Source organism: Leuciscus leuciscus (genome assembly GCF_965113295.1).
Source record: "Leuciscus leuciscus genome assembly, chromosome: 2".
Lineage (NCBI taxonomy): Eukaryota > Metazoa > Chordata > Actinopteri > Cypriniformes > Leuciscidae > Leuciscus > Leuciscus leuciscus.
Window position 1 is genome coordinate 30,786,063 of NC_138726.1, and position 27,352 is coordinate 30,813,414.

Below are 27,352 nucleotides of genomic sequence, written 5' to 3' on the forward strand. Positions count from 1 at the left end.
GGCTGGAGCAGAGACAGGCGCGCTCAGCTGTCATATATCACAACTTTTCAGTGTTTTCATCCACATAATGTTTGTTTTAGGTTTCAGACATAAGTACTAAGAAAAACAATACATTTAGAGTTTGTAAAATACACACTGATGTCAAAGGAAGAGGCAATAATAATCCTTTCCATTATAATTAGTTTTATTCATATCAGATACACATTGTGTAAGTAAACTTTAAAGTTTACTCTATTCTTCTCCCAGTTCACCTGCCACTTACTTTTATGTATTTCGGGAGAAGTGGATGAATTCACTTGTTGTAAATCCAACAGATCCGATTCTCTGAACTGCGTCTGCGGCACAAACTAACATGGCGGCGCCCATCGCGCATACAGCTCAACTAACGTGATCGTTATAATTGTGTTCAAAAAACAAAACACTTTCACTTGCATATATTTGACAATCGGAATATCAGATATTTCATGCCATATCTAACAAATTTGTGAATATTTTGAATAAAAAAGGAAAAATGACATAAAAGCAGATCATCATTCATTCAGCTCTGTTGTTGCTGCGGTGTGTCACGTGACAAGCAATGACGCGTCACCATGGAAACCATAAAGTGACACATTCTAAATAACGGTCACCTTGAAAAACTCACGCTGGCGGGTCAGCCAGAATATTTTAAATTTACGTGTGAAAGGGTTAAACATATAATCGGATTAATAAAATTGTAAATTCATTTTAGATAAATATATATATATATAACATTTGCATTTACATTTGGGTTATGCAGTGTTTTTAAATTATATTTTACACTGGGGTGCCTTGAGATTTTATGCACTTTTGAAAGGTGCCCTGACTGAAAAAAGTTTGAGAAAGGCTGATATAGTGCACAATCACTCAGGGAACTCACAGGGAGTCCGGGAAGAGGGAGGGGCGAAGCCGCACTCTTCCACATATGGCAGCGTCGCTTAGACGCGAATTTCATCATACAGACAGGGCGGGGTACGGCCTGAACTGATGGGGAAATGTGGGTCTTACACAGTTTGCCCAGGCACATCTTGTGCTACTGCTTTTCACTGTCGATCATCGAGCTGTGCTCAGTAGACGCAGCATTCTGAGCTGATAGCATCAGGTCAGATAATACTGGTTAACTAGACCGACAGCAGCCTGGCCTGCAGGGCGGGAACCTCTAGGTTGTAAAACCTTATAAATGTAGACGGGGAGGCCCAGCCCGCCGCCGTACAAATATCTTGCAAGGCAATCCCACTCGACCAGGCCCACGAAGAGGCCATGCCTCTCGTGGAGTGCGCTCTGACACCCAACGGGCACTGCATACCCTTGGAGGCGTATGCCGGCGCTATAGCATCAACTATCCATCTGGATAGGCTCTGTTTCGATGCGGCTAGTCCCTTAGAACGCCCGCTAAACGAAACAAAGAGCTGCTCTGTTTGTCTGAAAACAGACAAGCGAGACACATAAGCTCGCAATGCCCTGACTGGGCAAAGGAGGCCCGCGTCTCTTTCCTCATCAGGGACCGGTAGGGCTGACAGGGAGATAACCTGCGCCCTAAACGGTGTGTTGAGGGATTTCGGAACATAACCGTGCTTAGGTTTGAGTATAACTCTTGAGTCATTAGGCCCAAACTCCATGCACGTCGCACTCACCGAGAGCACGTGTAAGTCCCCTATGCGCTTCACTGAAGCGAGAGCCAGCAGAAACACAGTCTTGAAAAACAGATGTTTCAGATCAATCGTCTGTAAAGGCTCGAATGGTCCACCTTTCATGGCTTCCAGTACCGTAGAAAGGTCCCATACGGGGACTGAGGGAGGTCTGGGAGGATTCAGACTCTTAGCCCCTCTGAGGAAGCGGATGACTAAATCGTTCCTTCCTATTGACTGACCAAGCGTTGTTCTTGAGAACGCTGCTATAGCCGCCACATAAACTTTGAGCGTGGAAGGGGTCCTGCCCTTATCCAACAGCTCTAGTAGGAAGGAAAAGTACCTCCGTCACTCCACAGTCTGTGGGTGACACGCCACGGGCTGTGCACCAGCCCGAAAACACTGACCATTTCGAGGAGTAGAGCCGTCTCGTAGACGGAGCTCTAGCCTGCGTGATCGTGTTTAATACTCCCTTAGGGAGTTCAACATGTACCCGTTGATGGCCCAGACATGAAGGGACCACAATTCCGGGTGAGGATGCCAGACCGAGCCGTGGGCCTGAGAGAGGAGGTCTCTCCTCACTGGCACTGGCCACGGGGCAGTGCTCGCTAACTGCCTCACAACTGGGGACCAAGGTTGGTTTTCCCAGAAACGGTGCTACAAGCAGTACTGAGCATCCTTCTTCCCTGATCCACTCTATCACCTGAGGCAGGAGAGAGACGGGGGGAAAAGCATAGAGCGGGCGGCGGGGCCATACATGAGCCAGCGCGTCCCCGCTCTTGGAGAAAAATTCCGGACAGTGAGCGTTTTCTTGAGACGCGAACAGGTCTACTTCCAAATTTCTTCCACAGCAGTTGGACTGTCTGTGGGTGTAGAGACCATTCGCCTGCCGGAACATTGTTCCTGGACAGTCTGTCTGGTCCTATATTTAGGAGCACTGGCACGTGCGCTGCTCTGAGCGAGCGCAGGTTGCGCTGAGCCCATACCAGGAGGCGTTCTGCTAGCCTGTACAGGCTCCTGGACCTGAGGCCGCCCTGGCGATTTATGTAGGACACCACAAACATGTTGTCCGAGTGGACCAGGAAGTGGCGTCCTTTTATTTGGGGACAAAACGCGTCAGCGCGTTGTCTACTGCCAGCATTTCGAGGCAGTTTATGTGCAGGAGCTTCGGCCACTGGCCGAAGAACGGTCTGCCCTCGAGCAGCGCTCCCCATCCCGAGGTGGATGCGTCCGTGGACACCACTCTCACCCTCGAGGAAGTCCCCAGGCTTACACCTGATTGGTACCAGTCGTCCGCTCTCCAAGGTTTCAGAGCTGTGACGCACTTCTGATTGACCTTGAGGCGAAGCAGACCAGATGCCCACGCTTGGCGTGGGACTCGCGCTTTCAGCCAAAACTGCAGCGGGCGCATGCGGAGCAGGCCCAGCTGGAGCACTGATGATGCTGAGGCCATGAGACCCAGCATCTTCTGAAATTTCTTGAGCGGGATAGACGCGCTGCAGCGGAACGAGCTCGCTGTGCGCTGAATGTCTACCGCGCGCTGTGGCGATAGTCGCGCTATCATGGACAGCGAGTCCAACTCTGTGCCCAGGAAAGATATCGTCTGACTGGGGGACAGAGAGCTCTTCGCCCAATTGACTCTGAGACCCAAATTCTTGAGGTGATCGAGTAAAATGGTCGTGTGCTCTATGAGCACTGAGCGAGATTGCGCTAGAATCAGCCAATCGTCCAAATAGTTCAGTACTTGCACGCCCCTCATTCTGAGGGGTGCGAGCGCCGCATCCATGCACTTCGTAAATGTACGGGGTGCCGGGGATAAACCGAACGGCAGGACTGTGTATTGATATGCCTGGCCCTCGAAGGCGAATCTCAAAAATCACCTGTGACGTGACGTTATCTGTATTTGAAAATACGCGTCTTTCAGATCTATTGACACGAACCAGTCTCCTCTGCGAATGTGCGCGAGGATTTTTCTGGTCGTGAGCATCCTGAACTGTCGCTTCACAAGCACTCTGTTCAGTTGCCTTAGATCTAGTATGGGTCTGAGACCCCCGTCTTTTTTCGGTACCAGGAAGTATCTGCTGTATAGCCCTCCTTCCCTCTGAACTTGAGAGAGAGGCTCTATGGCCCCTTTGCTCAATAGTTTCGCCACTTCGGCTTGAAGTAAATGTGCTACTTCTGTTTTACCGTGGTCTCGACACGCGCCGTATAGAAGCGAGGGCGTCGGCGAAACTGCAGCGAATAGCCTCTTTTTATAATGTTTAGCACCCACTTCGAAACCCCAGGCAGCTTTGCCCATGCATCTGCATGAATAGCTAGGGGTTGAATACGAAGCGTGCTCCGTTCGCTCAGCGATGGAGAGGCTTCGGTGTGCTGTAACACAAGCGTCGCGTTCGTGACATTTGAGGCAGGGGCGCGCTGATAACAGCGGGCAGATTACCCGCGCTCGACTCCTCTGCGGCGGTCAACCGAGAGGGGGAGGGCTGGGCGAGTCCCGTAGGAACTGTCATGCCTGTGCGTGGATGTGGGCGCAGGATAACGGGCACATTTACCACACCGAAAGCATTGATCGCTTGAGTGAAGCGAATGCACGTTGGTTTCGTTTTAACAGAAAACGTGAGACATGCATAACGTAGTGTTTGTGGGCACTGGGTAGTGGGCACATTTACCACGTTTGATGCGCAATCGATCTGAGTCGATTTATGTGCGCGAGCCCTGTGTGACGGGCTGTGCTTGTGTGTAGAGATGGGCACTGGGCAGTGGGCATTCTTTCTACACATAAAACACCATCGGCCGTGGCCGGGACACCAGAAAATTCACACTTATGGGATTTATCTGGGTAGCCGTAAAAGCGGCGTTTGTGTGCAGGCAAGCGTGCTGCGTCGCCGACTTGTTTACTGCAGAATACCCAGTCACATTTACTGGAACTGAACGAGCGAGAAGTTGCCATAGAAACAGAGAGCGTCAACATGCTGGCGTTTATTGCAGGCCTGCGTGCATTACAACAGGCTCGTTCACTGCAATATTGACATTTCCAGTCGCCTGAATTTCAGAGGGGAATGAGAAATGTATAGGAAATGGAGGTCGGTCCGTCCGCAGCGGGACCAGAAAACTCTCTTTTCTCCTTACGCCAGTGACGCACGGAACACCATAGAAACGGTGTTTGGGTGCAGGCGAGCGGGTTGTACAACGCGCTCGTTGGCTGCAAAATACACATCTGCAGTCGCCTTTTCAGGGAACTGACAGAGCGAGCATTGACGGCATAATTTTATCTGCCGGTAGACCCGGGATCGAACACGGGTCTCTCGCGCTCCAAAACCTGAGAGTCTACCACTGGGCCACAGGGGGAGACACATTGTAACTCAGTTAGCGCGAGTATTATCAGAGAGCGTCAACGTGCTGGCGTTTGTTTGCAGGCATGCGTGTATTACAACAGGCTTGCTCACTGCAATGCTGACATTTCCAGTCGCCCGAACTTCAGAGGGGAATGAGAAATGTACGAGAAAAAGGAGGTCGGTCCGTCCGCAGCGGGACCAGAAACACTCTCTTTTCTCCTTACGCCAGTGACGCACGGAAACCATAGAAACGGTGTTTGGGTGCAGGCGAGCGGGTTGTACAACGCGCTCGTTGGCTGCAAAATGCACATCTGCAGTCGCCTTTCAGGGAACTGACAGAGCGAAGCATTGGCGGCATAATTTAATTGCCGCTAGACCGGGATTCGAACACCGGTCTCTCGTGCGGAAAACCTAAAATTCCGCCACTGAGCCACAGGGGGGAACACAAAGGCTTTCGGATGCACGAGCATATAAGAGCAGTCTCGGAGAAGGATGCCAGGTGAGTCCTCAGAGTCACCATAGGCAGTAACTAGCTCGCAGTGAGGGCAGTCGCCGTCAGCGAGCGCGAGAGCTGCGTGATCAGGAAAAGGGGCGTCTTTTTGAAGCAATGAGAGTGTGTGTCGCGGCGGCGAACATACACACATACATAAACACAGTAGCAGAGAAAGGATATAACGCCGGATAGCGCAGCAGGAAGGCAAGGAAGGCGGCGCGGTCAGCGACTTCAGTGACTCGTCCCGCTGAAGGTGCTCTCTCTCAGACGGCGCGGCTTCTTCTCCAGTTCCAGCGATGCATGTGCTTCGCTTGAAGGATGAAAAATCAGATAACCGCCTGCGAGCGGTATTTATAGGCCTAGACCACGCCCGTTTCGGCGGGACGTGACGCAGCGGGCGCGAAGCACCCTCATTGGGTCTGGCGTCACGCCAGGCCTCGCTCGATAGGCTGCTGCAGTTGCCGCAGAGCAGCCAATAGGCGCACGAGCTGCCTCGCCTATGTCTGCATGCTGCCGCAACGCGTTTTGCATTATTACAAAATTAAGGATAATTTTTGGCTTCAATATCTCGCGGAAAAAGGATTTTCCCCTAGCGTAAGACATCTTACGTAGTACGAGAGACCTCTCGTAAGAGAACAGTCTTTTCAACCTCACAGTATCATTATTTCTGTGATGCAATAGTTAAAATTATGACAAGTGACTGTTAAAAAATTGTATTTGTTATTGAATCATTTATTCAGGAGAATGTAGATATCGTATGATATGCTTCTGAAATAAAAGTCAGAAAGATGTGATGATTTATTTTTATTTTTTTAAATATGACTCATCTTATAGGCTACATCATGTACAGTCTGTATAAGTGTACGATTTAACTTTTCCCGATGGTCTCGTGTTAAAAATTGCTATATTTTGCAATATCGAATTGCAACACTTGTAGAATCGCAATTCTTAAAAATAAAAAAAAATAAATAAATAAAAAATAAATAAAATAAAATAAAATCGCAATACATATCGTTTCGGCACCCAAGTATCGTGATAGTATCGAATCGGGAGATAGGTGTTTCGTCCCAGCCCTAGGAACCATGGTTACATTCATAACCCAAGACGTTCCCTTTCCAATGGGAACTCACACTGCATCCTAGGACGATTATGGGGAACAAATACCCACCTTGCCATGCTGAGAGATTAAATGCTGTAACAGCTGACATAAAGCCAATGACTCCACGGAGCCAAGATCGTCGTCACAGTTCCCCGCACCAGCGGCTGTCGTGACTCTATTCCCTAGTGCCAAAGACCTAGACTACATACCCTGCAGGCAGAATTCAGGACCAGGTATTATTCGGAATACCTTCAAAGGAATATGGCCATGTATATATTATATACATGGAATATTCTGCCTGTTACTTCAAGGGACACTATACCCCTGACGAGTCGAGGTCTCAGGAAAACCACTCTTAAAATGAGAGGAGTACTAGCAACACTCTAAAAAGAAAATATCATCAAGGAGGCTTGCAGAGAGCCAACGACCTGATATAGTATCCGAGAGGATATCTAAGAACTGAGGCCTAGCGTAGGAGGCCTACGCTAAGGACTGCTTACCAAGGAGGCTCACAAAAATGCCTGACAACTCGACACTGCTATCCAAGAAGATCTCTGGGGAGACCGTTTAAAGACAGTTAACCAAGGAGGCTCAAAGAAGAGCCTACAACAGTCAGCATGATGACCCTCTATAGCAAAAGAAAGCCCAACTATGCTTTACGGTCTCAGCATGATTCCTCTCTAAATCGAGAGGATACCTAACAACGCGACCTAAGGGTGGTTCCACCAAAGAGGCTTACAGAAAGCTATACAACACGACATGAACACCCACACCGAGCTCTAAGAATGGAGGCCTAAAGGGAAGCCAGCTGAGTGCAAGCTGCGACCACTTGGAAATAAATGTCTTCGTAGGATCTCAAGACTCCAAGCACTCCTGAAGGTGCCTTATGACAAAATAAGTGTTTGTAAACTAAAAAAAAAAAAAAAAAAAAAAAAAAAAAAAAAAAAAAACCTTCCTCTCGGGTTCTCGAGATCGAAAGAGCAGTTTGAGTTCCTCCTAAAGGGAACTAAGCAAAGAAGGTATTTTTCTACCAGAACATAATTGTTTTGCTCTTTAAACAAAATGTCTGTATTACAGTCATGCTCAGTTAGCATTGCATGGGACATTTAATGCAAGTCACATGCCAATTGACCTGGAAGTTTTGATGCTGATTACATTTGGTTCTCATTGCTACACAGTTGCCATGTGAATGGTAGAGAGTAACACTGGGGAGACATAACAGAACATTGAAAAATCAGGTAACGCTTTATTTTGAAGGTCCACTTTAGATATTCTACCAACTACTGTATAAGTTACTTTGAAACTACGTCAACTTATTTTCAATAGACTATCTGCTTAATATGTGCTAACACTTTGTTTTGATGCTCCCACAACAGACATTCTACTGACTATAAGTAACTTTGCAGCTACATGTTTCTACTGACCCGAACCCTAACACCTAACCCCAGGGTTTTTCCTGTATAGAGAATTACGAGGCGGCCGCCTCTGTCAAATTTCGTGCCGCCTCCGGCTCTCGACAAAAATCGGACAGACAGTCACATGCTCAGATACACTCTTTCCACCATGAAGGTTCTGTTGCGGGTTTCCGGCCTGTGTCCATTCTCAAACCGTATAGTTTGCCGATAGTGCTGCGCGGATCATAATCCGCGGGTCGGGCGGGCGGGTTTTTAAGTAATAAAGACATATACATTCCAATTAATCGAGGGTGGATGACAGATGAATCATTATAATGTGTTGAGTTTAATAAAAGACATAGAACTCTCATCACTGTAAAATGCAATGAACGTGCGTTTTACTTTCATTTTCAAAAACGTAATTCTCTTCAGGGAAAACCAATCAAGGAAAACATATCAGGGCTCGACATCAACGCTTATCCGGGACACGTGTTTTTTTGAAGGGACAAGTGAAAGAAAATTGTACTTGCTCAACTGGACAAATGCCCTGATTAAAACAATTTTCAATATCAAAAAAGTTAAATAAAAAATAACTAAGGAATCACCGAAAACACAAGGATGACGAATCTAAGTGGCGATTGACAGCCTATAGTTGATAATAATAAAGGCCTACCTAATGCAGGCCTACTGACGGTAACAAAGTGTCACGGAATGGGTAAATACAAAAGGTGCGAGGACTCAAGTGCAGAGAAAGAAATATTTAGTAATAAAAGAAAAGCTAAACAAAACAAAACCCACGAGGGGGAAAACATAACTAGTAAATACAAAACTAAAAACAGAACAAGAACTTACTGGGGAATCACAGGGAACAGGAAACATTAGACAACGAACCGACACAGACTGCAAACAAGAGGGGACTTATAAAGGGAACTAATCAAGAGGGAACATGTGGAAGAACTCAAACAATAATCAGATAACAAGTGGGAGGGATCAGACAATGACATGAGCACATGGCCCAAAATAACAAAACACCCATGTGCAGCACAGGACAGGCATGTGACATTACCCCCTCCCTACGGAGCGGCTACCAGACGCTCCAACAGACCAGAGCGGAACGGGAGGAACAGACCAGGGCGGAATGGGAGGAACAGACCAGGGCGGAGACTCTCCCTAGGGCGGCCAGGGCGGAGCAGACTGTCCCTCGGGCGGCCAGGGCGGAGACTTTACCTCGGGCGGCCAGGGCGGAGCAGACTGTTCATCGGGCGGCCAGGGCGGAGGAGACTTTCCCTCGGGCGGCCAGGGCGGAGACTTCCCCTCGGGCGGCCAGGGCGGAGACTTCCCCTCGGGCGGCCAGGGCGGAGACTTCCCCTCGGGCGGCCAGGGCGGAGACTTCCCCTCGGGCGGCCATGGCACCGGAACAGACACCACCGACTCAGGCACTGGAACTGGCACCACCGACTCAGGCACTGGAACTGGCACCACCGGCTCAGGCACTGGAACTGGCACCACCGACTCAGGCACTGGAACTGGCACCACCAGAACTGGCACCGGCGGAGATTTCCCCTCGGGCGGCCATGGTGCCGGAACAGACACCACCGACTCAGGCACTGGAACTGGCACCACCGACTCAGGCACTGGAACTGGCACCACCGACTCAGGCACTGGAACTGGCACCACCGACTCAGGCACTGGAACTGGCACCACCGACTCAGGCACTGGAACTGGCACCACCGACTCAGGCACTGGAACTGGCACCACCGGAACTGGCACCGGCGGAGATTTCCCCTCGGGCGGCCATGGTGCCGGAACAGACACCACCGACTCAGGCACTGGAACTGGCACCACCGACTCAGGCACTGGAACTGGCACCACCGACTCAGGCACTGGAACTGGCACCACCGACTCAGGCACTGGAACTGGCGGCACTGGAACTGGCACCACCGGAACTGGCACCGGCGGAGATTTCCCCTCGGGCGGCCATGGTGCCGGAACAGACACCACCGACTCAGGCACTGGAACTGGCACCACCGACTCAGGCACTGGAACTGGCACCACCGACTCAGGCACTGGAACTGGCACCACCGACTCAGGCACTGGAACTGGCACCACCGACTCAGGCACTGGAACTGGCACCACCGACTCAGGCACTGGAACTGGCACCACCGACTCAGGCACTGGAACTGGCACCACCGACTCAGGCACTGAAGACTTTCCCTCGGGCGGCCAGGGCGGAGACTTCCCCTCGGGCGGCCATGGCGCCGAAACTGGCACCACCGACTCAGGCACTGGAACTGGCACCACCGACTCAGGCACTGGAACTGGCACCACCGACTCAGGCACTGGAACTGGCACCACCGACTCAGGCACTGGAACTGGCACCACCGACTCAGGCACTGGAACTGGCACCACCGACTCAGGCACTGGAACTGGCACCACCGACTCAGGCACTGGAACTGGCACCACCGGCTCAGGCACAGGAACAGACACCACCGGCTCAGGCTCAGGAACAGACACCACCGGCTCAGGCTCAGGAACAGACACCACCGGCTCAGGCTCAGGAACAGACACCACCGGCTCAGGCTCAGGAACAGACACAGGCTCGACGGCGGCCATCTTGTCAGGGGACACAGGCTCGGCAGGCGTGACGTGAACAGGCTCGGCGGCGGCCATCTTGTCCAAAGACACAGGCTCGGCAGGCGTGACGTGAACAGGCTCTGTGGCGGCCATCTTGTCCGAAGACACAGGCTCGGCAGGCGTGACGTGAACAGGCTCGGTGGCGGCCATCTTGTCCGAAGACACAGGCTCGGCGGCGGCCATCTTGTCCGAAGACACAGGCTCGGCAGGCGTGACGTGAACAGGCTCGGCGGCGGCCATCTTGTCCGAAGACACAGGCTCGGCAGGCATGACGTGAACCGGCTCGACGGCGGCAGCCATCTTGTCCGAAGACATAGGCTCAGGAACAGTCTCTGGATCGGCAGACGTTCTGTGCTTCCTCCACGCCTGCAGTACCGCCACTGCATAAAAAAGGAAGACCACTCTCTACAGGACTGCAGGACTGATGGTGGGCGGCTCCGAGACGATCTCAGGGATGACAGCAGGCTGGTCGGAGGGGATGGCCTCCGGGACGACAGTGGGCTGCTCGGAGGGGACGGCCTCCGGGCCATTGGGGAGGCAGGAAGTCTTCCTCCTCCGCCTCCGGACCACCGGACTCGAGACCACCGAACCCAGGACCACCGGACTCGGGACCACCGGACTCGGGACCACCGGACTCGGGACCACCAGAACTGGGACCACCAGAACAGTCACGGAGGGAGTCTTCCTTCTCCTCCTCCGTTTCGGGACCACCGGAACTGGGACCACTGGACTCGGGACCATCGGACTCGGGATCACCGGAACTGAGACCACCGGAACTGGGACCATCTGACTCGGGACCACCTGACTCGGGACCACCTTCCTGGCAATTCTCTCCTGATGGCGAATAAGACCCTCCACCATCGCCTCAAAACTGACCCGATCAAACGCCGATCGGATCAGCCAGTCCATCGGTTCGTCGAGCGCATGATTAAATAAGTCCTTACGAGCCTCCTCGTCAAGATTCAGCCCCTCAGCTGCGCTACAGAACACGTGACTGAATTCTCTCACCCCCGTCCCCTGCTGACGAAGGGAGATTAGCTCCTGAAATCCTAGAATCCGCTCCCAGTGCGGACAGGAGACTGGTTGCGCCCCCTTTCTCCGCTGAGTCCTCATTGGTCGGTTCATTCTGTCACGGAATGGGTAAATACAAAAGGTGCGAGGACTCAAGTGCAGAGAAAGAAATATTTATTAATAAAAGAAAAGCTAAACACAAAACAAAACCCACGAGGGGGAAAACATAACTAGTAAATACAAAACTAAAAACAGAACAAGAACTTACTGGGAAATCACAGGGAACAGGAAACATTAGACAACAAACCGACACAGACTGCAAACAAGAGGGGACTTATAAAGGGAACTAATCAAGAGGGAACAGGTGGAAGAACTCAAACAATAATCAGATAACAAGTGGGAGGGATCAGAAAATGACATGAGCACATGGCCCAAAATAACAAAACACCCATGTGCAGCACAAGACAGGACAGGCATGTGATACAAAGTTGCACTGTTGAGGCTTGCGCAGTTATTTATAACATATTATACAGTTAAGAAACATCACACGACCAGAGTGCTGTTTTCCTGAATACCATCACGATTGAAAACGAGACACTGATTTCATAACAATAAACAATAAACCATAAACAAATAGTTCAAATGAAGTCACTTACATTTTAAAAGCAATGACTGTTTTTGTTCTGTTTCAGCAGCGAAAATAGTTCTAAACAAAGATCCCAGCAGAACCATAGCGCATCTCACAGGAACACTCAGCCATGTTTCATTACTGAATGATTCAGCGTTTTGAACGAATCGTTGAGTCAAAGATTCAATGACCCATTCATAAACTGCCTCATTCTGAATAAATCAGCCGTTTGAATGAATCGTTTGAATGAATGACTCAATGTCTCATTCATTAACACGGTCGCCTGCCGCCACCTACTGGCGGTTTAGTTTCAAAGTATCATTCTTTTCAACATTCCTTATTTGTATATTCAAAAAATATTTAAAACAATCTCATAATCTCATTTAATACAGTTGTAATTTTTCAATGTAAATGATTTAATTTGATTGGTAACAGCCTATTGTCTTATTATTCTAATTGAATGTATTGATCAAATTTAAGAATTTGAAATGAAAGATGATATATTCTGATAAGAGTGTTTTCCAACAGTGATGTAATGAAACATAAAAAAATTAAGTTTGAAGGGATTAAAGCCTCTGTTTAGGCTATTAAGGAAATGTAATTTTGCCAAAAGAAGAACTTTTATTTTAAATAAATGTTAATTTTAAATCAGCCTACTTCAGTGTGATATGTTAGCCTACCATATTATCATTCTTAACACTGAGAATTTGAATAATTGTAATGTGATGATCATATTCAGATATCTAAATCAAAGAAGATCATTAGTTTGGGCGGTTGGCGGGTAGATTATTTATTTTTAACAGCGGATTCGGGTGACACAAAGTGCACCAGATTAATGAATTTATCTTTAAAATGTACAACATTTTCTTCCGGGGAGGTACGCCCCCGGACTCCCCTAGAGGTACCGAAGTCCACCCACAAAAATACTGTGGGAAACACAGTAGGCTTTATGATAGTCTACGAAAAATACAAATTAAATTTTGACCTGATCAGGATTTTACCAACTCCGCCTCGTTTTGAGCCAGGAAAAACCTTGTCTAACCCACCTAACAGTCTACTAACATTCTACTATGGTCTACCAAAATTCTAACGAGAGTTAGTTGACATGTAGTTGAAAAGTTACTTATAGTTAGTAGAGTGTCGAAATGGACCATTGAAATAAAGTGTAACCTAAAATATCTATGTGGCAGTGTCCAAGCGATGAAGACAAGATAGAATAATAATATAAAATTGCAAACATGTATTCGTTCGGGTCACATGACGTCACTGTAGCTTTGTGCAGCCATCTTTACGACCGGCGGTCTCAGTAATGCCTGCAATATGTTGTGCAGTTGGCTGCAACAACAGCCGAAAGAGGAACCCCGAACTGGTATTTTATTGTATACCAAAAGAAAAGGATAGAAGAGATAATCATTTATTTAAAAGACTTTAAGTCTCATGTTGGTTTGTGGTTAATTATATTTCCATTATACTCTCAATGCCCAACATTATACAGACAGATATAGACAGATAATGGTTTTTCTTCATTTTATTTGTTGGATCTGTTTAAATGTTAAAGCACTGTATCATGGTAAGTTAGTAAGATTTGGGGTTGTTTTGAATATAACTGTATCCCAGCTAACACACGACGTCGCAGTTATGTACTTTTTGTTAATTTCATGATTTACCAACTGACAACGTAGTCTCGACGTCGCATGTCTGTAATTTTATTACCATCAAATTACCAACTGACAACGTCGTCAGTACGGTCTCCTAAGGTAACAAAATAACCAACTACGTCCCAGTTACGTAGTCTCGAAGTCGCATGTCTGTAAAGTTATGTTGTCACAACGTCATGCTTACTAACTGGTAACGTCACAAAGTTACGTTGTAGCAACGTATCTGGGAATTTCACTTTTCCGGTTGTCACGACGTAAGTTTGGTCACCAGATTACGTTGCAGTTACGTAACAGTTACGTATTTGTGTTAGCAGCGTTCTATTTGGTAGTGACGTAGGTGGCATCTATGAATAAGTTGCATATTGAATGTGAATAAATCCAAACATCCACATATCCTATAAAAAAAAAATATATATATATATATATATATATATATATATATACACTCACCTAAAGGATTATTAGGAACACCATACTAATACTGTGTTTGACCCCCTTTCGCCTTCAGAACTGCCTTAATTCTACGTGGCATTGATTCAACAAGGTGCTGAAAGCATTCTTTAGAAATGTTGGCCCATATTGATAGGATAGCATCTTGCAGTTGATGGAGATTTGTGGGATGCACATCTTGGGCACGAAGCTCCCGTTCCACCACATCCCAAAGATGCTCTATTGGGTTGAGATCTGGTGACTGTTCACTGTACATTTTAGTACAGTGAACTCATTGTCATGTTCAAGAAACCAATTTGAAATGATTCGAGCTTTGTGACATGGTGCATTATCCTGCTGGAAGTAGCCATCAGAGGATGGGCACATGGTGGTCATAAAGGGATGGACATGGTCAGAAACAATGCTCAGGTAGGCCGTGGCATTTAAACGATGCCCAATTGGCACTAAGGGGCCTAAAGTGTGCCAAGAAAACATCCCCCACACCATTACACCACCACCACCACCACCAGCCTGCACAGTGGTAACAAGGCATGATGGATCCATGTTCTCATTCTGTTTACGCCAAATTCTGACTCTACCATCTGAAAGTCTCAACAGAAATCGAGACTCATCAGACCAGGCAACATTTTTCCAGTCTTCAACTGTCCAATTTTGGTGAGCTCGTGCAAATTGTAGCCTCTTTTTCCTATTTGTAGTGGAGATGAGTGGTACCCGGTGGGGTCTTCTGCTGTTGTAGCCCATCTGCCTCAAGGTTGTGCGTGTTGTGGCTTCACAAATGCTTTGCTGCATACCTCGGTTGTAACGAGTGGTTATTTCAGTCAAAGTTGCTCTTCTATCAGCTTGAATCAGTCGGCCCATTCTCCTCTGACCTCTAGCATCAACAAGGCATTTTCGCCCACAGGACTGCCGCATACTGGATGTTTTTCCCTTTTCACACCATTCTTTGTAAACCCTAGAAATGGTTGTGCGTGAAAATCCCAGTAACTGAGCAGATTGTGAAATACTCAGACCGGCCCGTCTGGCACCAACAACCATGCCACGCTCAAAATTGCTTAAATCACCTTTCTTTCCCATTCTGACATTCAGTTTGGAGTTCAGGAGATTGTCTTGACCAGGACCACACCCCTAAATGCATTGAAGCAACTGCCATGTGATTGGTTGATTAGATAATTGCATTAATGAGAAATTGAACAGGTGTTCCTAATAATCCTTTAGGTGAGTGTATATATATATATATATATATATATATATATATATATATATATATATATATATATATATATATATATGATCCTGACAGTTATAGATTACACTATAGGTTTTTATTGCAGAACTGAATAATTTCACTAAAGATGATGATACACAGGGCAACTTTTTGAGTAATGTTGCTGGGCAATGTTGCCATCAACGGGCCACCAGATGAGACACAGGGCCCACGACCGATCTAAATTATCCAGATAGAAATTTATTGCCCATTTTCAATGGGAAAGTGCCCAAGCAACAATCGCTCGGCATGTTTGCCCAGCAACATTGCTCAAAAAGTTGCCCTGTGTATCATCACCTTTACAGATAACAACACTTTAACATTAAAGGCAGGGTAGGTAGGATTTTTCTAAAAAAAAAAAACATTCCAAATTTGTTTAAACTGTCTTTATATACCAATACATAATTAAAATGTAAGTACTCTGAAAAAGAGAGTATAAAAATCGAGTCTCTGTAGACCTTTTAATCTGCAATAAACACAGCTCATATTTTCCATTCACTCCACCCCTCCCTTCTGAGCTCCTTCCAAAGCCACGCCCCCAAAACACATGAACGCGCGACGCCAAACGCTCAGGCTCAGCTGGAAGACACATTTATTTACTTACCTAAGACGAGTGGAGAGGAAGGAGCGCAGTTCATGCAGTGACATCATGTCAGAATCACATGTAATAAAAGACCTAACTTTATCACTATAAATATAAACAAATAAGATGGTTTTTAGTAGGCTACTCACTATCAAGCTAGCATATCGATACTGGTAAAGTTTAAAATATATTTTGTTTGATTCGGTAACGAGCTATATTTAGGCTATCGGTAACAAGCTATATTTATAAGGCAAAGCTAAAAACAGTTTGCATTGATACACGTTTTTCCATTACCATCAGTTACACTGTGATGAAGGGGAATTTCGTGTAAGATTCATAATAGGCTACAGTGTTTTGCATGTAAGAGTTTCCATGATGAAAACATTGTTGACTCTGATGAGGACTAACGTTACACTCCGGAGACAAGCCTACCGCATCGTCGGTTCGAGGACAGGTCCGGGGTCGAGGGCGAAGCAGAGGAGGTCGTTCAAGAGTGCGGGCAACCAGGGTCCGAGGAAGTAGTTTTTGCCTTGTTTGCCTTCGCTGACTGCATATGCAGGTGCTTTGAATTTTGAATGCTCTTTCTCTGCCATAATTTTACTCTTCGTAGGTTCCGCGCCTCTCTTGCACTCCTCAAATCAAACGGGTGCGCGCGCATATGGGCAGATCTTGTAGCAACAGTGGTGGTAGCCATGGTTGCGAGAGTGAGTGACAGTCACCCAAACCAATCAATTGTTTCGTCCCGGATGGAAATAATGAGCTGTGTTTATTGCAGATTAAAAGGTCTACAGTCACTCGATTTTTATACTCTCTTTTTCAGAGCACTTACATTTTAATTATGTATTGGTATATAAAGACAGTTTAAACAAATTTGATTTTTTTTTTTTTTTTGAAAAAGACTACCTACCCTACCTTTAATCATACTGTTTCACTTTGTGTATAAAAGACATTAGCTTTGAGGAAGCCCATATCATGTCTTAACATTTAGCTTAAAGCATCCCTGAGGCATCAGTTGTTACAGTAGAGCCTGGTCAAAAATACACTGACCTTGCTGAGCCTCATAAACCCCTGAGTCATTTCAATTAAGTTAATATCTACAATGAGGACTTTTTCACCCTTAAACACTGCTAGCAAGAGTCGATTTAATTCAACTTCAGCCTCCTTCAGTGTGCATGTTGACACAGTTGGATTTACTATGTATACAGTTTTCCAGGGTTAATCTGGTAAGCTCTATGAAGTCCTTCTAATGACATCAAACCTTATACAAACAAAAGAAGTGTGCCTAGGTTATTGTGTTTACATTGGTGATAGGGTTAGGAAATAGTGAGCAAGAAAGAAAGAGAAGGAAAAGTTTCAACATAAACATCACACTTTTAAGAGTCTACCAGCGGCTTGTGCTAGTTTGATTTATTATTAATATTGGAGTTCATACTGATATTGATTTCAGTATTGATATTGTTTATTATTATTATTATTATTATTATTAGTAGTAGTAGTAGTAGCATTAACAGCAACGTAATTATTGCTAACAAACTAAAAATATTAAATATATATTTAAAAAATTAGAAATAAAGCTGAAATAAAACATAAATATTAGATGAAAAGTGAAAATAAGTAGTAATATAAGTAAAATAAGTTTAAGTACTAAAACTACTAAAACTAAAATAAAAATAAATTAAGACTAAATAGAAAAATAAATGACAAAAACATAAGAAACTTAATAAAACAAACTAAAATTGGTATATAATATAAATAATATATAATTAGTACATAATACTATTATAAATAGTATTTAAATAGTTCTAAAATGACGCTGAGTAGCAGTAGCAATCATTTTGTAAATGGAAATCAGGGTTATTCCTGGCTCAAAACGAGGCAGAGGTGGTAAAATCCTAAAATTTGAATAATAAGATAATTAAATTTGTATTTTTCGTAGACCAATATATAGCCTACTGTGTTTTCCACAGTATTTTTGTGGGTGGAGCTCGGCACCTCTAGGGGGGCATTTTCCCCCCCTAATTTTATTGCTCCATCTTTCGTTTCAAATTCTTAAATTTGATCAATACATTCAATTAGAATAATAGAGACAATAGGCTGTTACCAATCAAATTAAATCATTTACATTGAAAAATTACAACTGTATTAAATGCGATTAGGAGATTGTTTTAAATATTTTTTGAATATACAAATAAGGAATGTTGAAAAGAATGATACTTTGAAACTAAACTTTCCTGTGTTTCCCTAGTTATTTTTAATTTAATTTAATATATATAAAAAAAGTTTAATCAGGGCATTTGTCCGGTTGGGCAAGTACAATTCTCTTTCACTTGTCCCTTAAAAAAAACACACACATGTCCTGAACAAGCGTTAATGTCAAGCCCTGTTATGTTTTCCTTGATAGGTTTTCCCTTTTAGAATTACGTTTTTGAAAACAAAAGTAAAAGAGTGACACGTTCATTGCGTTTTACCGTGATGAGAGTTCCATATCTTTATTAAACTCAATATAGCTGCAAGCAGCGATATGGGGCCAAGCCCCTGAAGCAGCAGCAACAGCAGTGAAGAGCAGGAAGAGTAAAAACATCAGAAATTGAACATACATGAAAAAACAGCTGGTTCAGAAGTACAGATGAAAATGAACTCTCCCCGGCCCTCCCCAGGTCGGTGAAGTGACTTGTGAATGTGACATTGAGCATGAATTGGCCTCCTTGTTTACATCTGAGTTGCAGTATAATGCTTTTTGTAGTCAAACAACAGAAAGTCGTCTAGCAAATGTATTTAATCTCGTTAAGTAATTAAAACAATCAAGCACAGGGTGGCGCGACACAAACTACAATTTAAAATGATGAAGCCTCTAATTATTTCATGACCAGTTATCCCAAAGGAGGTTCTGACATGTGGTATCTATTGTAGATTACAGGAATTTCATCAGTTCCTGTAATACATTGCAATCATATGTAGATGGTATCATGCTCTGTTCTTCTCACTAATGGTATCAGGCTGGCTGCACAACTATAATATTGATATGATCCTTGTGAATAGACATGTTGAATCTTTAGTGATTCTCCAGAGGGCCGACTGGGTGAATCATTGGTTTTGGCTGGAGGCCTGTCGGTGCATTGTAAGTATCAATATACATTTTCATCAGTACACAGTCTATATAGTCAGCCAGTCTTCCAGTGTAGGAGCTCAAGCCACATTACCATGATCTAGATGTGTCAGCTGAGCCCAGAGGCCTTGGGAACAGATTTTTTTTTACACCTTATGTGACAGTACTTTGCTGAAGAGTGAGTGGGAATGCATAGATAGAAACACGTACCGTTTTTCTGCAGGGTTTTTCCTGCATAGAGAATTACGAGGTGGCCGTCTCCGTGAAATTTTGTGCTGCCTCCGGCTCTCGACAAAACTCAGATTCAAAAGACAGTCACATTCTCAGATACACTTTTTCCACCGTGACGGTTCTGTTGCGGCTTCCCAGCCTGTGTTCATTCTGAAACCGTATAGTTTGCCGATAGTGCTGCGGGTGGGCCAAGTAATAAATACAAAAAAAAAAACATTCCAATTAATCGAGGGTGGATGACAGATACATCATTATAATGTGTTGAGTTTAATAAAGACATGGAACTCTCATGACGGTAAAACGCCATGAACGTGCGTCATTCTTTTACTTTCGTTTTCAACAACGTAATTTTCTTCAGGGAAAACCAATCAAGGAAAACATATCAGGGCTTGACATTAACGCTTGTCCACGCCGAACGCTTAACACGTGTTTTTTTTTTTTTTTGTGATTTTTGTTGTTGTTGTGATTTAAAAAAAAAAGAAAGAAAAGATTTTTACTTTCCCAATCAGATAAATGCCCTGATTAAAACCATTTTCAATATCATTATAAAAAAATAAAATAACTTGGGATTCACCGAAAACGCAAGGATGATTCTAATTTAATTTAATGAAAGTGGCGATTAATAGCCTAGTCGATAATAATATATAGTTCTAATTAATGTACTGATGGTAACAAAGTTGCGCTGTTGAGGCTCGCACAGTTATTTACATATTATACAGTTAAGAAACATCACACGTCCAGAGTGCTGTTTTCCTGAATACCATCACGATTGAAAATGAGACACTGATTTCATAACAGTTCAATAAACAAATAGTTAAAATTAAGTCACTTACATTTTAGACGCAATGACTGTTTTTGTTCTTTTTCAGCAGCGAAAATAATTCCAAAGATCACAGCAGAACCATCGCGTATCTCACAGGAACACTCAGCCATGTTTCATTACTGAATGATTCAGCGTTTTGAACAAATCGTGAGTCAAAGATTCAATGACCCATTCATAAACTGCCTCATTCTGAATAAATCAGCTGTTTGAACGAATCGTTTGAAAAAATGACTCAATTGGCGCTTTTCCACTACACAGTACCGGCTCGCCTCGCCTCACCTCGACTCGACTCGACTCGGCTTTGTTTGGTTTTCCACTGTGTAAAAGTTGTACCCTTTACCTGCTTCCAGGTACTTTTTTTCATACCACCTCCGGCGAGGTTCTGAGAGAGCTGAGGCCGTGAAAACACGGCAGACTGCTGATTGGTCAGAGAGAATCGTTACTTTTCACTGTGTCATCATGCACGCGCCAGACGGAGTATCCTGAATAAAAAACAGCAAAAACAAAAACATCCAAAAACAGCATACACTCGATTTCCTCCATTGTCCTGTGTGTGTGGGTAGCGGGTGCCTCGCGTAGAAGATTAAAGTCACGGCAGTTTCCTGCGGCGTCGCTATGACGACCAGGTACTATTGTGGAGGTACTATCTGCAATGGAAAACGGAGCGAAAAGCGAGCCGAGTCGAGTCGAGCTGGTACTGGTAATGGAAAAGCGCCAAATGTCTCATTCATTAACACGGTCGCCTGCCGCCACCTACTGGCGGTTTAGTTTCAAAGTATCATTCTTTTCAACATTAGACATTCCTTTCATAGAGGAGTGAAAATAATAATCAGAAGAGTTGTCCAAGAGCCAAGGATCACTTGTGGAGAGCTTCAAAAAGACCTGCAGATAGCAGGTACTGTTGTCTCAAAGAAAACAGTAAGTAATGCACTCCACCGCCTTTGGCCTGTATGCACGCTCACCACGCAAGACTCCATTACTGAAAAAAAAGCATGTTGAAGCTCATTTAAAGTTTACTGCACAACATTTGGAAAAGCCAGTGAAATACTGGGAGAATATAGTGTGGTCACATGAGAGCAAAATTTAACTGTTTGGATGCCATAATACACACCATATTTGGAGGAGAAATGGCAGTGCACATTACCCTAAAAACACCATACAACTTGGTGTTGGCTCTTGGACAACTCTTCTGATTATTCTTTTCACTCCTCTATCAGAAATCTTGCGAGGAGCACTGGTCGAGGCAAATTTATGGTGAAATGATTGTCTTTCCACTTCCGTATTATGGCCCCAAAAGTGCTCATTGGACCATTCAGAAGCTTAGAATGGCGCCTATAACCAATGCCATCATTATGTTTTGCAACAATTAGGTTGCGAAGGTCTTGAGACAGCTCTTTGCTTTTACCCATCATGAGATGTGTCTTGTGTGACACCTTGGCAATGAGACCTTTTTGTAGGCCATCATTTGGGACTGAACCAGCTGTTATTAATTTCCACTGACAGGGGGCTGGATTGCTTTTTAATTACTGTAAGTTTTCAGCAGTTGTCTTGGCTTTCCATGCCTTTTTGCGCCTCCCTTTCTTCATGTGTTCAATACTTTGTCCCTGTGTCATTTCACATTATTACACATAACTTAATTTCTGAACTTATTTTTGTTTGTTTCTTTGTATGTATGGCTTACTTGGGTTGTTACCAACATCTGGTGAAAATTTCATGTCAATAGCACCTTTGGAAATATATTTACTGAGAAAAATGACGACGTGTTCAATACTTATTTCCCCCGCTGTATTTGTTTGATGAATATCCAAAATATGAGATAATTTTTGCTTTTAAACTGTATGTGTGTGTGTGTGTGTGTGTGTGTGTGTGTGTGTGATTTTGGTTGGGTGACAGTTGTAGGTTACAGTTTGACAAGAGTTTACAGTTTGACAAAAGCACAATGTTGTGTTTTACACAAATATAAGTAGGCTAAACACAAATATCCTGTATAAACAAAATGACAGAGTATGTTTTTATGTTTCCACTGTTCGATCGCGCCCGTGCCTCTCTCTCTCTCTGACACACACACACACACACACACACACTCCAGCATTGCAATCTTAACATCGCAGCCTGTTCATTATGCTGCGTTCACACCAAACGCGAATAGAGCGTCAAGTTCGACGCTTGAATATTTTGAATCCATTCGCACATTCAAAGCGAACAGGACGCGCGTATAAAGCGAGCGTTTGAAGCGAAATAGACGCGCGTTCAGAGTCTTTAAAATTTAAAACAAATGTCTACATTTATATTATAATATTAAAATGATAACAATCTTTCTTGAGAGCACTGTAAAACTAATATGAGAAGATTAGGTTGTCCTGCTACTTTCTAAAAATTGGTTCATCCTTTTTGTTGGTTTTCTTATTCAGACAGTCTTTATAAAGTGTTGTGACATCAGCACTGCTATTTGTCCAGTAGTAATCTAAATGTAGTCACATTTCCTGAGGGACCGACCACAGGGGCCAATTTACTGGAGCAGTCGACTAATGCTCCCTTTAATGCTACTAAATCACATTCCCCATAGGCTCTTTCTAATGACCTTAACATGAAAGTGGGAACTGTGTGTTAGATACGAATGTGTGATTTCAGCTAAATTAATGCATGTGCAGAAATATGTTTATCACACGCTTTATTTTTAATAGACCCATTTCCGTCATTTTGTGGAGCATTACAGGTTAATCAGAAATACATGGACTTGAGTTTCTTAACTGTGATACACTGTGGAGAAATAAGGCTGTTTGATTAATTTTCTACATTAGGCACTAGTTAAGTTCTGGTTTTCAAATGTTTCCATTTACTAGTTTACTTTTGTTCAAAGCATGGAAGAGTTTACTGCTTAGCACACATTTCAGTTATACCTTTTTGTGTAAAAAACTAAAATTCTGCCATTATTTACTCACCCTCAAGTTGTTCCAAACCTGTATGAATTTCTTTCTTCTGCTGAACACAAAATAATATATTTTGAAGAATGTCGGCAACCAAACACTTGACGATCACCATTGACTTCCACAGAATGGAAGAAGGAAAACAAATAAAAACTATGGAAGTTAATGGTGCTCATCAACGGTTTGGTTACCAGCATTCTTCAAAATATCTTCTTGAACTATCCGTTTAAGTAGGGATGGGACGGTATGAAAATTTCATATCACGATTATAGTGACCAAAATTATCGTGATTATCAATATTATCACGGTTTTGTTAAAACGAGATGAAAGTGTTCAAAAAGAACTGATGCTCACACTAAAAACAGTTTAATATTTGAAAATCAACAAACAACAAATAAAACAAGTAGCTCTATGCACTTTTTAAAGCAAGATTATATTCTGTGGCATTTCCTTCCTTATAATGACTGTCGTCAATAGCAACGCATCATAACACAGCGCACATCCATGTATCGCAACGGACGCGCACGCGCTCTCTCGTTTCATTCAAATGCAACTTGCCGTCTTGCGTCTCCGTTCTTGGGCGATTGTTTTGTACGCTGTACAAAATTGATTTATAAACAGGTAAGATTTAAAACATTAATATCAATTCAATATATCCCCGTAATTGTGTGGTAAAAAAAAAAATCGGTGTAATAAGTGTACAATGATAGTCTTGTTTGAACTTGTTCGCTCGTCTTTGGCTCAAAGCCACTTGCTGCAAACTTTTATTCGCGGAAGTGAGATAAAATATTTCAACTCAAAACAACATTTTGTGCCCAATTATTTCCCAGACGTAGTTTTTGGTAAGTTAACTTGCCTTGCGTTCGCTATAAACAGTGGGTGATGGTCATAAGAGGACTCGGCAGATTTGAAGTGTTTCCCCCATATTGTATAGTGACCATCCTCGATTAAGTTTCACTCAGGACTTTTGTAAAAGCCAAAATATGACCACACCTCAGATTTGGTCCTCTTAAAAGGCTGAACAATCTCCCGAGCACGGCCACTGCCTTTCGCCATTCCTTCTCGAATAAAAAAAAAACAACAACAACATTGCGCGCTGCGCCTGCGTCAGACTGTTGCTGGCTGGACAGGCTTTACAGTGAGTTATTAAAATTTTATCGTGGTTTATAGTGAAACCGGTAATCGTCCCATCCCTACGTTTAAGACTTATCATGAGAAACAAAAAAACGAAAAAAAAAAAAATATATAAATAAACTGTGACATCAGAAATGTCAACTAATTGCAAAATGTGTTACAAGGAATTTCACAACATGAACTAAGTAGAGCACATTCAATTTACGCATATTATGACCTGATTTTCTTTCTTTACACTCTTCAAAATAGGTCTCTAGAGATGTGTGTGAAAACCAAAGTCATTTTATTAAAGTAGATGTATGCCACCATAATCATACAGTCAATTTGCCCTATTTTAGTGTACTTTAAACACATGAGGTGTGAGTAACAGCATTCAGAGTGTATTCAAACGTTAGGTTACACTTTATTTTGATAGTCCACTTTAGGCATTATGCTAACTATAACTTTGCAACTACATGTCAACTAGGCCTAACTCTCATTAGAGTATTAGTAGACTGTTTGGTTAGGGTTAGGTGTTAGGATTTGGTTTAGAAGAAAAAGTTGACATGTAGCTGCAGAGTTACTTATTGTCAGTATAATGTCTTTTGGGGGAGCATATATATATATATATATATATAGATAGATAGATAGATAGATAGATAGATAGATGTAGGCCTATGCCTTAAAAGCATTCACATGCTTAATTAAATTACCTTAATCTTTTTAAACTAATAGCCTATTTCTTTATGAAAATAATTGTTGATAATGTTTGTAAAATTGTATTTTTCTTCCCCCAGAATATCTTTTTCATTAGCATAGCAATTCCAGTCTCTGCACTTTATCTCAGCAATATCTTTTCAACTACATTGTTATTATTTCATATTTACTTATATCTGAATAATGGCACTAGGCATTAGATATCAAATAGAGATATTACTTTTCCTGTACAGAGAAAGGATAGATAGACTGCTAAAGTGCAGTCATGATCTGTCAAGGTAAATTGGGAAAACAGATGCATAATTAATGGGTCTGATATTGATGAGATGCTTCTTTACTAAAGCAAGTAAATTGTACATATTGTTTATTCATCATTTAGAAGAAAAATTATGCTGTTTGGGATTATTACTATGATTAAGTGAAAGAAATAAAATATAACTGCACAGCGCAGCTGGTGTCTGATGGTTGTAGTGGGCACCAGCCAAAATTAGCCCCCAACAGACTGTGCCCGAGTGAGACAGCATGCTGGTTATTCAGATGCAAGCCTCCGGGTAAAATTGCAACGATGAAATACATTGTGTATTCAAGGCATTGTTTTAACAGTGGGACCGCCGTTCCACCGACTTTGAAATACTAAACTCAGACAGTTGGCGGATCCTGGTTAAGGTGAGGCGTAATTTGGGTCTTACTTGAAAATCCTCTGTTATCCTAAAAAAGTAGCCAATTTCCATTTGCCTTCAAAAAGACAACAATGCCGGAGTTTCAGTTACAGAGGCGAGGTATTAGCTGAAATGGAGAGTGGAACATGATCCTCAGCTGTGTGCCTGTGTTTATTTAGCAATCCTGGGTAAGTCTGGCTGGAGGAGACAGACCATAAATGTCAGTGAGGGGGGACTGTGTTTTATCCTCTTTCATAGAGTGGATCCGCACATGGGATGGCATTCATTAGAGATTGTAATAGCTCAGTTTCAGTCTTTACGGGTCACCGTTCTGTGTCTTAGTCATGCTCTAAATGCACGTTTTACTTAAATTACAGCATGATATCATTTCTTATTTCTTATTTCTTGGTGGCTGCACTCCCAGGACATTAATCTGGTTCCACTTTCACATATAAAATTAGTCACCACTTGCCTTTAAATTCACATACCTATATTATAGTCTTTGTGTTTCTTTGAAGTTACACTTAAATTGCTGGATCAGATCTACTACTGTTACATTTATTTCAGAACAGGAAATGGACAATTTCCTGCTGTATTATCTATGTTTTTTTGTTTTTTTTTAGCAGTTTTATTAGAGGGCCTCAAATAAGGAGGACACTGGAAATGGTGTTTGGCGGTAGAGCTGCACAATTAATCGTTAAAAGATCGCGATCTCGATTCAACTCCCCACGCGATCTTAATCCTGCATTTCTACGATTCTGCCAATGATATTCAACGAGATAACGCGCTAGGGGTGGAACGGATCACACTAGATTCGGTTCGGCACGCATGTGATTCGCGGATTAACTGCTAAATTTACCAATCATAGAGTGAAAGTTCATAATTTGGACGTGTATTGTCTTGCCAATTTACACATTCAAACAATTTTTATCGCGGAAGAAGAGCCAAAAACCGGGACTCGCGCGTTATCTGTGCGCACAGCCACACACTCGAAGCTCAGAGAGAGAAAGGCGCATTTCAGACAGCGCTCGAATGCAGAATTGATTCCTCCTTCACGTTTCCTTGCCCTTGAATGGACACATAAACACATAATTGTCAAAATACCGGTCTAAATGACCGACCGTCTCGACAAGTATTCTCTCGTTTATTATGTCATATGTCAACAGCTGAGAAAGTTAAAGTGACAGCACACACTTAATATTATATATATATATATATATACAGGGTTTTTCCTGCATAGAGAATTATGAGGCGGCCGCCTCCGTCAAATTTCGTGCCGCCTCCGGCTCTCAACAAAATTCGGACAGTCACATGGTCAGATACAGTTTTCCCACTGTGATGGTTCTGTTGCGGTTACCGGCTTGTGTCCATTCTCAACCCGTATAGTGCTGCGCGGATCGCGGATAATCCGCAGGTCGGGTGGGCCAAGTAATACAAACATTCCATTCCAATTAATCGAGGGTGGATGACCGATAAATTATGTTTTGAGTTTAATAAAGACACGGAACTCTCATCACGGTAAAACGAAATGAACGTGCGTAACTTTTACTTTCGTTTTCAACAACGTAACGTTAAGTCTCT

At 43.6% G+C, this 27,352-nt stretch overlaps 1 protein-coding gene and 1 long non-coding RNA gene across 2 annotated transcripts in view; one reads left to right on the forward strand and one right to left on the reverse strand.

Moving 5' to 3' along the window:
• The window catches only part of LOC309493129, a 130,392-nt gene that overhangs the window by 41,939 nt on the left and 61,101 nt on the right, over positions 1–27,352 (forward strand). The gene's annotated exons all lie outside the window — the stretch shown is intronic.
• Positions 10,240–12,008, reverse strand: LOC309493106 (uncharacterized protein). Its single transcript, XM_082162212.1, has 2 exons — positions 11,408–12,008; positions 10,240–11,362 (listed from the first exon to the last, which is right to left on the reverse strand). The coding sequence occupies exons 1-2, from the start codon at positions 11,724–11,726 to the stop codon at positions 11,007–11,009; spliced, it is 675 nt and encodes a 224-aa protein (XP_082018338.1). The 5' UTR covers positions 11,727–12,008; the 3' UTR covers positions 10,240–11,006.